We start from the raw sequence: 15,633 nt of genomic DNA, 5'->3' as shown, positions 1-15,633 counted from the left end.
TTTAGTCAGTTTTTTTTCTGATGTCTATTAAAATGGTCATAAGATTTTCCTCTTTTAACTTGTTAATGTGGTGAATAACATTGGTTTTCATTTGTTAAGCTAATCTTGTATTCTGGGGATAAACTCCTTTGGTCATGATGTATCATTCCAGATTACTTTTACTAGTACTGTATGTATTTAAGAATTATTGTGCCTATGTTGATGAGGTATATTGGTCTATAATTTCACCCTCTCCTTCTCCTCCTTCTCCTTCTCCTCCTTCTTCTCCTTTGCCCCCCCCCCCCCCACTTCTTCTTCTATTACCCTTGTCACATTTTGGTGTCATAATTAGGCTAACATCCTAAAACAATTGGGAAATGTTTCTTCTTCCTCTATTCTTTAAAAGAGTTTGTCTAAAATAGGAATTATTACCTTCTTAAATGTGTGGTAGAATTCTCCAGTGGAAACCATTTAGACCTGAAATTTTCTTTCTGGGGATGCTTTCCATTGAAGTTTCAATTTTTTTTTTTTAACAGATACATGGCTGTTTAGATTTTTCATTTCTTCTTGTGTCATTTTGAAAAGGTTGTATTTGTAACAAAATTTATCTATTTCATTTATTTTTCAAATTTGTAGACACAATATTGTTCATTATTTTCCTTCACTATCCTCTTGATGTCTGTAGGGCCTATGGTTACACCGATCATTTCAAGAGAACTGTAAGTTTTAAAAAGTCTCTCATCAGTTATTTCATTTTAGACACAGTGAGTTCCTTTCAAGTCAGGAATAGGCCATTTTTTCCCCTCTTCAGGACATTTGTCATGCTGCTCCCTCAACCAAAAAAAAAAAAAAAAATCCCCTCACCACTGTTGTCTCTTCTCAGCTGGCTGTCTGCTGTTCAACTGTTAGGATTCATAATCAATATGAAGCCCTTTCTGATATACACACCCCAACATGTTCCACACATCCCTATCCAGATACACATGTATGCACGCGTGCACACGCACGCACGCACGCACACACACACACACACACACACACTCATTCAGACAGATAGCTACTTTTGCTTTTCCTTTGCAGCACTTTACTCAAACTGTTAGTTAGATACATTTATGATAGGAATTTTGTATTGCTTCTCTCTCCTACTAGACTGTAAACTCCATTACAGCTGAACTTGTATCATTCCCATCAGTTGCTGAATAGCCAGTACTAATCACAATTCTTGGCATATGATAGAAGCTTAATATGTCATGGTTGGGGGGATGGACAAACCTCTACTGAGGAGAAATAAATTGCCCTCTCTGAAAATTCCATCTGATCACTTTAGCCTTGCTAGAAGGCAGCGTGAAGGCTGGAAAAAAAAGGTGGGGGCCAGATTATGGGGAGACTGAACTAATAATTTATGAATCTAGGTATTTCTCTGTTTATATTTTTAATACTTTCTCTGTCCTGCTATATTTTTGTTTACACTCAGTGCCCTAGGGGAAAGAGGGGACCGGTGTTGGTAACAAGACGAAGTGCTGAGAACTACAAGGTAGGGAAGCACAGGGGTGAGGAGCTCTAATCGAATGTCTCCTCCTGCCTTCTGGAAAGCCCAGAGTCCCTCCTCAGTCCTACACGTGATATTAGCAGAGGATTTGTGCATCTGGGTTATGTTGGTAGTAGGAGGTGGGAAAGAAGGAGTGGGGCCATTCAGTCTTTCTCTCTAGTTGGGCATCATATCCCATAAGGGAGTCTTCCCTGAGAACCCTTAATCATCAGAAAAAATCACCAGAATAAGGAATGGCCCAGTAGGACCCAAACTGCAGCCCCCCTCCACACCCTATTCTGTGCTCCTTGATTTTGAGGAATTATATAGCCTTTTCTCCTTCCATCCCCCTAAATCATGTCCAAAGGAGCTTATGTGGTAATTTCCAGAGTGAAGCTGATTGATCAGCTTGTAGGACATAATGGATCAGACTGCTCCCCCTCCCTTCCCAACAGCCTCTCTGAGGAGGCCTCCTGCAGCTGCCCAGAGCATGCTGGGGCTTTTTCAAGGGGGCTGGTGAATGAGAGAGGAGGAAGTCTCCATCGGGACATAAATGCTGGTGAGCCACACCGTGCTGGACAGGAGGACCTGTCTGCAGCACAGGTCCAGGAAATACAGGCTCCTCCAGATCCTTGCAGGACATCAGTTTGTGCAAGACGTGAACTGAAGGGAACCTGGAGCCCAGTCCGGCTCTCTGCCCCCACCATGATCCCCAGTAAGATTCTGGTCTACCATCACCCACCCAACGGCACCAGCACAGAAGATTGCAAACCTACCAGGCGCCGCAAAAAGTCCCTGGGGGACTTGTTCCATAATGGCTACCGGGTGAGGTGTGGGCCCGCGGCCCCTGAGAAGGAGGAACGGCAGAGCTTCTGGCAGTCGTTGGTGTCCTGCAGCAGGGTTTGCGCCTCTTGGGGTAAGGTCCCTCCCAGCCCCAGCAGTTATCCCCCAAAGTTATCCTGTGTTTTTGGAGGCTGCCCAGGAAAGAAGTGCCCTTCTTATAGGCTGGATTGAGGGTGATAATCCAGCGGGCAGGTGATAGCTTTCTCCATTCCCGTTTGTTTGATACACCCCTGAACTCAGATGTGCCAAGCCAGGCAGAAATCCTATCTTTTTTTTTTTTTTTTTAGATGAATGTGGCTGGCCTCTAGTGTTCCCAAATGTTTTTGAGCTATTAGAGAATATATTTCAGAAATGTTGGGGAAAGCTTGGCAAATAACAGCAATAGCCTCCTTCTTATTTATTAAGTGGTAACAATTTCCAGTGAGTCAGCGTTTTCTAAAGAGGCTTTTGGAGGTATGAACAATATTTGTTTTCAGGGACACCAGTGCCATTTCTGTTTGCTTTCTTATGTCCTCATATTAGGCCATGGGGATGCTGTCTTGCCTATCTTGGGTGTTACTTCATTCTTCTTACCCAGCAGAGATGAAAGAGACATCCTCTGGGAAGATTCTTCTGTCTCAACAGTTTTCTGAGGGGGATTTGATTTTATTTGGGCACCCATAATGTATAGGAGTTTGGAATTAATGGCTTAAATTTACATTTCTGGACCTAAAGATCCCAGACTTAGGAAGAGATATCTTTTATTTCCGGAAAGGTTAGTAGTACTAGGAGCTTCTTTAAAATAAAGTATCATTCCTTTGGAGCCCAGTTTAGGATTCTGATGTGGATAGGCACAGCTTGAACTACCTCGGCATTATATAATTATGCATGGTGAAATTCCAATTAGCAAGCAAGTGATAGGTGAATTCTAGTCAATCCTTCTCATTAGAACTGGCCTAAAAGGCTTCCTTGGGTTAAACCATCTGCATGGACTTCACCTAGAATCTAAATATTGATGCCTCCTTTCTGGAGCCCTAGATCTGTTGATCAGATTGTTAAGTTCCCTCTCCCTTCACTTCAGGAAAGAGCTGCTTCATGTTTTAAAACATCCAGCATTGGCGAGGACCACCATTAAAGCACCTAGAGATATGAGCAGGAATGATGGGATTATAAGCTAAGAGAAATAGACCATTTCCTGAGTAAGAGTTGAGTAACTGAGCAATACTACAGGTTTAACTTAGTATCTAATCTTCTTCTTACTTTCCTTTGGAATGGTTTCTCATAAATTCATTCATTCATTTTCAGCAGTGAGTGCTTACTATGTGTTAGTCATCACTGTGCTGGAAGATGATAAACACAGTGGTGAGCAGGTGTATGAGGCAGCTGCTATGATGGAGCACACATTCTATGGGAGAAAATGGGCACATATACAAGCAAATAAAAGGTCATGGTAGAGAGTTAAAGAAGGACAGGGTAATAGGAGGGGGGCTACAATTGGCTGGCCAGAAAAGACCTCTCTAAGGCAGTGTCCAGTTGAGCCTCTCTTACAATGATTTAGGGGAAGGACATTCTAGAAAAGAAGGGAAGGGAAGGCTGAGCTGAGAATGAGTGGGAAATGCTCAAGGAGTAGAGGCACAGTGTGGAGGGTATGAGGATGGGGAGAGTGGAAGTGAAAGGAGAGATCATGGAAAGCCTTCCCGAGTAAGATAAGGAATCTGAAATTGATTTCTGGTGAGACAGCTCTTGGCCGGTGGCAATGTGACCTGACTGATGTCTGGAGAATGGTCCTGGGCAGGGTGGGCTGGAGGAATAAAAGTGAAGCAGGAAGAACAGCTTGGGGCTGTCGGCCAAGCTGGAGGTAACAATGGCTTGGCCCATGGTTCTGGCAGTGGAGAAGGAAAAGATGAGTTAGTTCATATATATTTAAGGGATAAAATCAAGAAGACTTGCTTGTTTACACACACAAAAAATGTGTTCCTTTACTTTCTGCCCCTCCCCATTTCATATAGAAGACTCTTGAAGCCAGAGCATCACCCCTGCTGCCTTTAGTGTTTCAAACAGTAAGAGACTGGTATAGAGCACTCGTACTGTACATGTTACGGCATGAATGAATGAATGAATGAATGAGTGAATGAATAGGTGACAATCCCAGTTGCATCTCAACTGATGTTTCGTATCTGTCACACAGGAAGCAGTACTGGGATGAGTTGGGGAGCAAAACAGCCCAAACAATTACCCAGGGAAAAGGTTTGAAAAGGTCAGACAAGCAGGCACTGTTTATAAAAGCTCTGACTGGAGGAACAAAAGCCCAGGGGCATTTGAGAGCAAGAAAGACAGTCCTCTCCCTCCAGCTCGAAAGGAGAGGCTCCCGTTCACTCTGTGCTGGGGCTGAGAAGCACGTGAGGTGAGCATGGGAGGTGGGTCCTGGTGACAGCAGTTGGGTGACTACCCTGGAGAAGGGGAGCATCTTGGAGAAGCCTCCCTGTGCTTGTATCTGCCACCACCACACCGCCCCCCCCCCCGCCCCCCACCGTTACCCTGAGAACTCCTGGCCTCAGTTTGAGCTCACTGGCTGCAAGGCCAGATGACTATGACCTTGTCAGACACCACAAAAATAATTGCTCTTCAGGATTTACGTGGGGGTGGAGGGATTGGAAAGGACAGAGGTTTATTTGAGCCTTTCAGCTTTTTGGATTTAAAGATTAAGGAGTTAAAGGGAATGGAGAATAGCAAATTGGAAAACCCTGGCAGGCTTTCCGCCACAGGCTGGGATGTGGTTGCTTTTGTGTTTTCTCAGTCTTCTACTCAAATGGGACCTTGTTTCTGCCCCAGGGCAGTGGGAACCCTGAATGGTGAATGACTGATCATTTGCCTCCACATCCCTTAATGTCTGTCAGAATAATAATGCTGCTTCCCTCTGAGAAAGAGTTCCTAATCACTTACCTGGCTAGCTGCCCAGTAGGAAATGCCTTGGTACCGGTTCCCAGGATGACCCTAACCTAGTTGTTCAGGCCCCAGGCAATAAGTTTGACCCTCTGAAGGAACAGCAGTGGCCTGGGGTCTATCCTGCCTAGAGCTGCTGGCTTCAGGGTCCTGACATTTTGACAGGGACACAGGGCTCAGAGCCAGAGGACCTGTGCTCAGTCAGTCTTGACTTGCCGTCAACTTTATAACAGCAACAAAAAATTATGAATAAAAAGAGAAATTTATATATATATGTTACAGAAAATTTTTAAAAACTTGAGGAAATTAAAGAAATTAAAAAACCCTGCCTCTGTAACACAACCACTGTCACCATTTTATGCTTTTCTTCTAGTTCTTATTTTTCATATAGCTATAGTTTTTAGATTGATTGATTGATTGATTGATTTTGAGAGACAGAGAGATTGGAGGAGGGGCAGAGAGAGAGAGGGAGAGAGAGAGGATCCCAGGCAGGCTCTGCTCTCAACGCGGAGGCCGATGTAGGACTCAAACTCATGAACCGTGAGATCATGACCTCAGCCAAAACCAAGAGTCAGACACTTAACTGACTTAGCCACCCAGGCACCCCCTAGTTTTTATAGTTTTATTATAGAGAACATGCATTTTATATACTACTTTTTTTTTTTTTTGAGTTTCCAGTTTGCTTTTTTTTTTTTTCTTTTCTAAATTGTGGTTTAAAAGCACAGAACATAGGGACACCTGGATAGCTCAGTTGGTTAAGCATCTGACTCTTGATCTCAGCTCAGGTCTTGATCTCAGGTTATGAGTTCAAGCCCATCATTGGGTTCCATACCCAATTTTATGTTTTGTGTGTTTTGTTTTGTTTTGTTTTGTTTTGTTTTGAAACACAATTTTACGTTCTGTGTTGTTTTAAAAAACAATAACATAGAACATAAAATTTTCCATCTTAACCATTTTTTAGTGTACAGTTTAATAGTGTTAAGTATATTGGCATTGTTGTGGAATGGATGCCCAGATGTCATCTTGCAAATCCGAAGCTCTTTACCCAGCAAATAAGTCCTCTTTCCCTCATGCCACAGCCTCTGGTAATCGCCACTCTGCTTCCCACATCCTGCTTCTTTAACTTAACACCGTCTCATAACATTTCCTTTGTTATATTATTCTCAAACCTGTGTAATAGCTCATAAAGAAGATGGACTGTATTGAAGAGAACCCATGTTTAGGTATGAAGCTGCTGTCCTATTTTCTTGTTTAATGAGTAATTTTGCAACAAGCATTTCCTGTAGCATTTTTCCATATTTTGTTATATTTCCGAAATGGAATTAGCTTGATTCATAATGTGGAATAACTTTCTGAAAATTCTGAATCATTGGACAGTTCCACCCTCCAACTATAAAATTATCTCATTTGTAGAGTCATCTCTAGGAGGTGAAACTCAGATGTGCTGCTAGTTAAGTAGAATAAACACAATGTTACTGTATTTTTGGTTAACGTGCATTTCTCTTGTTTCAACCAAGTCTAATCATTTCTAATCGTTGCTTGCTACTTATACTTACTCTTTTATGATGTGTTTCATTATGATTTTTTGCCTACTTATGAACTAGGGATAAGGTATTTTCCATACATGCTTTTGACATTACAAAAGGTCATCCTTATATATCATATCCTTATTATATCATATCCTCATTATATCATATTACATTATTTTTCTTACAGGCTATCATCTTATCTTCAGTACTGTTTTTGACATGTAGAATTTTGATAATTTTATGGTGGCTGATCTGATATTTAAGAGTTTTTATGATTCCTTTCATATCTGAGTTTAGAAATTCCTCCTCTCTGCAGAGAGCTAATAGATACATGATTATATTTTCTTTAGCTTTTCTATGGCTTGTCATTTATATTTCATTTTTAATTTATCTCAAATTAATTTCAATTCTGGTATGAGATGGCTGTTTATATTGATCATTGCTGTTAACCAATTGTTCCATCATTTATTCATAATGCTCATGCCCTTTTAATTTGTGATAACTCCCTTTTCATATATTCAGTGCTTCTCTCTATAAGACGGTCTATTTTGCCTATCTTTTTGTGATTTTCTTATTCTATTGCTTTGGGGTAGTTGGCCCCTATGATTTCTGCATTTGGGAATTTGGTGAAGTTTCTTTGTGGCCTAATGCATAGTCAGTTTTTGTGACTATTCAATAGTTGTTATTAAAGAATGTGTATTCCTAGATTAGTGAGTAGTATATATGTCTGTCCATGCATTGTGATAAACTTATACAAATATATCCCAAGGAATGAAATGTTATGCATATATTCTTTATTTGTGCTTATTTTGGGGCTAGTTTCTGGAAAAGGAACATTAGCATCTCCCATTGTGATGTAGCATTGTGAACTTTTTTTTTGTTTGATGTATTCTTATCAGATTTTGTGTCCTGCATCTCAAAGTTGTATTCTTAGGTGTGTAAAATTTCTTCATTGCTACACATTCTTGGTGCATGTTCCTTTTATCAATATGAGGTATTACTCTTTACTTCTCTCATAATTTTTCACAGCAGTTGCCACTTTAGTTGATATCATTGTCACTTTGTTTCCCCCCCCTTTTTTGTCAACATTTGTCTGGTACCTATTTTTCAGCTTTTAATTTCTAACTTTCCTTTGTGTTTTGTTTTTGGTGTATTTCTTACACACAGCATGCCTCTGGAATGTGTTAGTGATGGTTTTCTACTACCTGAGAGTCATTGTATTTTAATAGGTGAACTTAACTTACTTAGTTCTATTGTGATGACTAGTATAATTTTGGGCGTTTTTACTGTTACAATAGTATTTTCTAATTAATATGCTTTTCTTTGGTTTCTTTTTTCACAACTGTTTTCCTTTAGTTGGATTGGTCTCTTTTTTTGTTCTTTTTCCCCTCCTAAGATTTTGAATTTTTAATTCCAAATATATTCTTAAGTTTTTTTCTAATTTTTTTAATGCTTATTTATTTTTCTGAGAGAGAGAGCGCGTGCGCACACAAGTGGGTGAGGGGCAGGAAGAGCCGGGGACAGAGGATCTAGGGAGGGCTCTGCTCTGACAGCAGAAAGCATGATGCAGGACTTTTAATTCGTGAACCCCTGAGATCATGACCTAAGCCGAATTCGAACACTCAACTGACTGAGCCACATGAGAGCCCCTATTTAAGTTTTTGATACACATACTTAAACATAATTTTTCTATTAATACGTATAATTAATAGTATCTTCCCCTCGGGGCACCTGGCTGGCTCAATCAGAAGAGTATGTATCTCTTAATCTAGGGGTCATGAGTTTGAGCCCCACGTTGGGTGTAGAGATTACTTATAATAAATACACTTAAAAAATAGTATTTTCTCCTCAAGCAGGACAGGAGCTTTAGCACACCTTTATTACCTCCACTGCTGTCCCATCTCCATATCTCTATCTTACATACAGTATCATCTAGAGATTTTAATTTTGGGGTCGTTGCTATTATTTATTATGTCTTGTAATATTCAGCCAACACATAAACCAATCAGTTACTTTTAATTCTTTTCCTACATTGGTTCTTGTATCTCACTTCTTTCGGATTTATTTTTCTTGAAGGTGGCTAAGTATATCTTTCTTGGTTCCAAATGATTTGTCCCGAGAATTATGAAGATATCCTTCCTTTGTTTCCTTTCACCCAGTGTGGCTAGGGGAACTGTGACAATAAGTTGATTTTCACTGCTTTGAGGGGCTTAGATCTTTACACTGATGTTCTGAAATGCCACCATGATATGCCTAGATTTGGACCTTTGACAATGCAACCTGCTGGATACTTAACAGACCTTTCCAATCTAAGGATACAGGTCATTCTTCTGGCCAGGGAAACTTGATTCTAATATTATTTGAGTTTTTCCTCCTTCCAGTTGCCTTTATTTTCTCCTTTTGGAAATTCAACTACATAAATGTTAAAAATGCTGTACTTGTTTTCCATGCCTTGACTTTTCCTTTGTATTTTTTATCCTTTTGAAGGAAGAGATCTCTATTTGATAGTTCAGCCCTCCGGTTTGTATGTAGCTATGTCCACTCTTCTGTTTTGTTGACTTTTTAACGCTTTGATATTCAAATTTTAATTTCTCAGCTATCTACTTGACTTCGTAGTGTTGACATATTTTGTTACAACTCTTTATGGTTTTCAATTAAATTTTTTCTGAAGCTGTTGCTTTCATGTTGTATTCTCAAATGTCAGTTTGCTAGAATATGCATTTTTTTCTTTAAAAAAATTTTTTTTTACTATTTATTGGTTTTTGAGAGAGAGAGAGACAGAATGCAAGCAAGGGAGGGGCAGAGAGAGAGAGACAGAGAGAGAGATACAGAATCTGAAGCAGTCTCCAGGCTTCAGCTGTCAGCACAGAGCCCAACATGGGGCTCAAACCCGCAAACCCTGAGATCATGACCTGAGCCGAAGTTGGACGTTCAACTGACTAAACCACCCAGGCGCCCCTAGAATATGTATTTTTTTCAAAGGAAACTTGATTTTCCTCAAAATGACTTTCTCAATTCTGTGTTCCTCTTTGGATTTGAGATGTGTGCTGTGAGTGCTGTCTTTGCCTCTGGCAACTTGTCCAGTGAATGCTGGGCTGTGCAGTGCTGCCTTCCGCTCTAGTAGCTGTTCTTACAGCTGTGGTGACAATTTCTTTCTAGGACTTACCTGTTCACTCAGTATTGCTTAGCAACTAAAATGCCCACACTTATTGCTGTGTCCTGGCTGCTCCCATTTGGTGCCCCCATCAGTCAGTGTCACTGTCCCAGCCTCCTCCTTCCCAGTGTCAGTCACCCCATTTCATTTTTTAGACAGTTGTTTTCTTCTTTACTAAAATCTCCCCATCTGCCACCTCCTCCAACCTCAGTCTTTGTGGAATTCCTCATTGAAATTTGTTGACAAAGGACATTTCATATATTCTTTTATCATTATGGTTATATATATATATATATATATAGTTATTAATATATATGTTAAATATAGAGACATATAACAAATGCGTTCAATATATATACATATACGTATACATATATGTGTATATGGTTGCTCTATGTGTCATACAAATGTGAAATTAGGTTTCTTAGTTCTATTGAGTTAATTTCCAACCAAGTATCCACTTTTCACCTGCCAACATTTTGTGCTTTGCTCTTATGTGCTATAGCCTCTCTTCCCTTCTTTTTGTCTTTGGGCATTTTACCATTTTCCCCCACTAGTATTACTTTAGTGAGGTTTTGAGAGGGGGCAGAGATAAAGCATTGTTTTCAACCTGCTAAATCTAACTACGATGCTCTGGAGTATTATTTGATCCACTGATGAATTATATATATTGGTATTTTATGTAGAATGCAGCATCTCTAACATTCGTGAGATTATTTTATTTTTGTGTTTTGAAAAGTCAGTTTTTCGTAGCAGGTTGATGTTTATTTTCTTAGTAGCTTTCTATCTTTTTTGTATTATGGGATAGTTTAGAATTTCAATAAAAAATGTTTTAAAGAATTTAATGATAAATTATATGGTTGCAAAGCCTTTGAGAGGAAGGTATTAGTACATTTTCCTATTTACATACCAGCTACAATTCTGCAATGACTTATTTCCCCATTTGGTCATATCAACTTTCAAGGTTTACATTTTGGAGAAGTCATCCCCTATTACTGAGGTTTTCAGTTTTATTAGTATATAACTGTACATGAATTGTTTTTTCTATTTGCTTCTCTATTGGGTGAGCCAGTCATTTATTTTATCCTTTGTTTGACTGTTGTTATTGTTTGTCCCCATAAATTTTTTTATCACTTTTAATCTTTATTGGTTTTCTGAGTATTCAGTTATAAACACTAAAATAGAAATCATCTACCTCCTAATGTTGTTAAGACTACTTTTTTGCTAAGATCTTAAGCTGAATGTATTTTTTATAGGTAGTGTCTTATTATACTATTGATTTCTTCTAAGTTATAGTTAGCAAGTATGCTCTTTAAAATTAAGTAGCGAGGCAGCATGCTTAGTGGGTATACTAGTGGTTTTAGGTTACTCAAGTGATTACTCAGGTAAGGGGAAATTTGCTAACTATTTGAGAACAAAAATAAAGTTTGGTTCCTTTGGTACACTATTAACCAAAATAAATAAATACATCAAGATAGAGTAACAAGGTTAAAAGGAAAAAAAAAAGATATTCTCAACCAGTGGTTCCCAAACTTGGTTGCACTTTAGAATCATCTGGGGAGTTTAAAAAATTCTGACACCTAGGTTGTACCCCAGGCCAATTAAATCTGAGTATCTGGGAGGGGGAGGCAGGTATCAGTATTGTTTTAAAATCCCTGGAGTGATTGCATTAGCAGCAAAGTCTGGGAATTACTGCGTTCCAGCCTTGATTTCTCAAAGTGTGGTCTCTGACCAAGAGCATCTGCATCATTTTAGAGCTGGTTAGATATGTAGAGTATCAGGCCCCATCTCAGACCCACTGAATCAGAATCTGAATGTTAATAAATCCTAGGCAGTTCCTGTGAATGTGGAATTTGATAGTAGGTCTCTAATGCAGGTGTAGCAAACTAGGGCCCTTGGGCTATTATTTGAATAAAACTTTATTGGAATATGGCCACGCCCATTCATTTACATATATTTACAGCAGAGTGGGAGTTGTGAGAGAACCTAAAATAATTGCTATCTGCCCATTTACAGAAAAAGTTTGCAACGCTTCTCAACCTTGACAGCTCCTTAGAATCATCTCAGAGCTTAAGACTCCCTCTGCCTGGCTGTACCAAGGCCCATAAAGTCAGAATGGACACAGGTATCAGTAATTCTTAAAGCTTCCCAGGTGTTTGAAATGTGCAGCCAAGGTTCAGAACCACTGCCCTAAACGTATAAAGAGGAAAGGTGGATGCATTTAAAAAGCCTGTTTTTATGTTGGAGGTGGCCATTATTGAATATTAAAAGAAAGAAACAATGATGAAAGATTGATGTATTTGACCATATAACAAATTTAGAATTTGAAAAGAAAGAAAACAAAATTTTAGACTTAGAAAAAACCTTAAGCAAAATTAAAACAAGAATGACGAACTGTGGGAGATACTAGAGAACAAAATGTCCTCAGTATAACAAAGCCCAAATTTATTTATAAGATGAAGACACAGGTCATGTGGCAAAGGCCACTATAAAGCACTTTAAAGAAAAAATACAATGACTGATAAGTATGTGAAAAATAATGAACTTCATTTGTTGACATAGAAAAGAAAACTAAAATAGTGATCAACTCCTATTTGGGCCCTTCAAATTCAGAGGCTTAGTTTCCCTTCTTCCCTCCCTTCTTTTCTTTATCAGGGTATCAATCTGGTGGGGTTGTGGGCAGATGACCATTTACATAGTGGTGGCACATTGTTAGCAGACTCTGGCAAGAGGATCTCCATGTTGAAAGTGCTTACTTGAGTACTGATGTTTGCAGTTGGAACTGACTGGCTGAAGTCTGTGCCGGGGCAGTGTTTCCAAGCTTAGGCTTTGTGCAGGTACACAAATTTGGGTTGAGACTTGGCTCCATTGCTTACAAATTGTGGTGGACACACTGCCCAGTCTATTTTTAGCTATTTTCTTCTGTTGTATGTGTAAACTATAATTAAGGATTTTGGCATAAAAGAAGTGATCGAGAATAGTAGACGACTGGGGCATCTGGGTGGCTCAGTCAGTTAAGCATCCTGCTCTTAACTTTGGCTCAGGTCATGATCTTACCGTTCATGAGTTCGAGCTTCATATGATGAAATTACCATTTATTGAGTACCACCAACGTGCCTGCATGTATCATCAGAATACTTATTCTTCTGGTATACAATCTCCAGGGTATTTTTTTAAAATTGAAGTATAGTTGAGATATAATTTCAGGTGTACAACATAGTGATTTTACAATTATATACATCCTGAAATGCTCACCATGGTAAGTGTAGTTACTATCTGTCATCATACAAAGTTATTACCTGTACTCTTCAGCCCTGTGACTTGTTTTATAACTTAATCTACCTCACCTATTTCTCTGATCCCTTCCCCAGCTTCTCCTTTGGCATTTGCCAGTTTCTTCTCTGTATTTATGAGTTCATTTTTGTTTGTTCATTTGCTTTGTTTTTAGGTTCTGTGCGTAAGTGAGATTATGTGGTATTTGTCTTTTTCTGTCTGATTTATTTCACTTAGCATTATACTCTTTCCTTCCATGCATGTTGTCACGAATGGCAAGATTTCATTCTTTTTGATGGCTGAGTAATCCATTGTGTGTGTGTGTGTGTGTGTGTGTGTGTGCGTGCGCGCACACGCGCACGCACGCGTGCACGCACATATGTGTGTATATATACATCTTCTTTATCAATGGATATATAGGTTGCTTCCATATCTTGGCTATTGTAAATAATCCTGCAATAAACATAGGGGTAAATATATCTTTTCAAGTTAGTGTTTTCATCTTCTTTGTGTAAATACTCAGAAATGGAATTACTGGATCATATTGCATTTCTGTTTTTGAGGAAACTCCATACTGTTTTCCACAGTAGCTACACCATTTTACATTCCCACCAACAATGCATGAAGGTTTCCTTTTCTCCACATCCCTTGTTAATACTTGTTATTTCTTCTGTTTTTAATTCTAGCCATTCTGACAGGTGTGAGGTGATATCTCATTGTGTTTTTGATTTTCATTTTCTTGCGATCAGTGATGTTGAGCATCTTCTCATATGTCTGTTGGCCATCTATATGTCTTCTTTGGAAAAATATCTCTTTAGGTCCTCTGCTCATTTTTGAGTCAGATTACTTTTCTTTGTATTGAGTGATATGAGTTCTTTATATATTTTGGATATCAGCCCCTTTTAGATGTGTCATTTGCAAATATCTTCTCCCTTTCAGTAGGTTGGTTTTTTGTTTTGTTGGCGTTTTTGTTTGTTTTGTTTCACTAGTCCCAAATGTTTATTTTTTCTTTTGTTTCCCTTGTCTGAGGAGACATATCCAGAATAATATTGCTAAGATTTATGTCCAAGAGATTACTGTCTGCATTTTATTCTAGGAGTTTTATGGTTTCAGGTTTCATATTTAGGTATTGAATCAACTTTGAGTTTATTTTTGTGTAAAGTATAAGAAAGTGGTCCAGTTTTATGCCTCTGCATGTAGCTATCCCAGCATGTAATTTTCCCAGCACCATTTATTGAAGAGACTGCCTTTTCCCCATTGTATATTCTTATCTCCTTTGTTGTAGATTAATTAACCATAGATATGCATGGGTTTATTTCTGGGATCTCTATTCTGTTTCATTGATCTATGTGTCTGTTTTTGTGCTGGTATCATACTGTTTTTATTACTGTAACTTTGTGGTATATCTTGAAATCTGGGATTGTGATATCTCCAGCTTTGTTCTTTTTTCTCAAGATTGCTTTAGCTACTTGGGGTCTCTTGTGGTTCCATACAAATTTTAGAATGATTTGTTCTAGTTCTGTGAAAAATACTATTGGCATTTGATAAGGATTGTATTGAATCTGTAAATTGCTTTGGGTAGTGTGGGCATTTTAACAACATTAATTTTTCTGATCTATGAACATGGAATATCTTTCCATTTATTTGTGTTGTTTTCAGTGCCTTTCATCAATGTCTTATAGTTTTCAGAGTAGAGGTTTTTCACCTCCTTGATTAATTTTTTTCCTATTGTATTCTTTTTGATGTAATTATAAATGAGATTGTTTTATTAATTTCTCTTTCTGCTATTTCATTAGTACTGTATAGAAACACATCAGATTTCTGTATATTTATTTTGTATCCTGTAACTTTACTGAATTCATTTACCAGTTCTAATAGACTTTTAGTGAAGTCTTTAGGATCTTCTATGTAAAATATTATGTCATCTGCAAGTAGTACAGTTTTACCTCCTCCTTACGAACTTGGATGACTTTTTATTTCTTGCCTGATTGCTATGGCTAGGACTTCCAGTACTAGGTTAAATAAAAGTGATGAGAGTAGACATCCTTTCTTTTTCCTGATTTTAGGGGAAAAACTTTCAGCTTTTGATCATTGAGTATCATGTTAGCTGTGGGTTTGTCATATATAGCCTTTATTATGATGAGGCATTTCCTTTTCTGCCCACTTTGTGGAGAACTTTTATCATGAATGGATGTTGATTTTTTTAAAAAATGCTTTTCCTGCATCTATTGAAATGATCATACCATTTTTGTCGTCCCTTTTGTTAATGTGCTGTATCATGTTGATTGATTTGTGCATATTGAATCATCCTTGGAATAAATTCCACTTGATCATGGTAAATGATCATTTTTGTATGGTTTGCTAATATTTTTGAGGACTTTCGCATCTAGGTTCATTTTGGATAT

The 15,633-nt window shown here is 38.4% G+C and overlaps 1 protein-coding gene across 43 annotated transcripts in view; it reads left to right on the top strand.

Moving 5' to 3' along the window:
- Positions 1-15,633, top strand: part of KCNMA1 (potassium calcium-activated channel subfamily M alpha 1) — a 731,637-nt gene that overhangs the window by 468,481 nt on the left and 247,523 nt on the right. Inside the window, exon 1 of one of the 43 annotated variants that reach the window (XM_019813347.3) lies at positions 2,023-2,423. The exons of the other annotated variants lie outside the window; for them this stretch is intronic. Coding sequence (XP_019668906.1) covers positions 2,213-2,423 — 211 coding nt within the window. The 5' untranslated portion in view covers positions 2,023-2,212. Of the gene's footprint in view, positions 1-2,022; positions 2,424-15,633 lie in introns of those variants that run through there. 43 annotated transcript variants of the gene reach the window in all.

Source organism: Felis catus, chromosome D2 (assembly GCF_018350175.1).
Source record: "Felis catus isolate Fca126 chromosome D2, F.catus_Fca126_mat1.0, whole genome shotgun sequence".
In the NCBI taxonomy this organism is placed as follows: Eukaryota; Metazoa; Chordata; class Mammalia; order Carnivora; family Felidae; genus Felis; species Felis catus.
The sequence above is the reverse complement of the archived record's forward strand: the minus strand, read 5'-3'. Positions and strand labels throughout refer to the sequence as shown.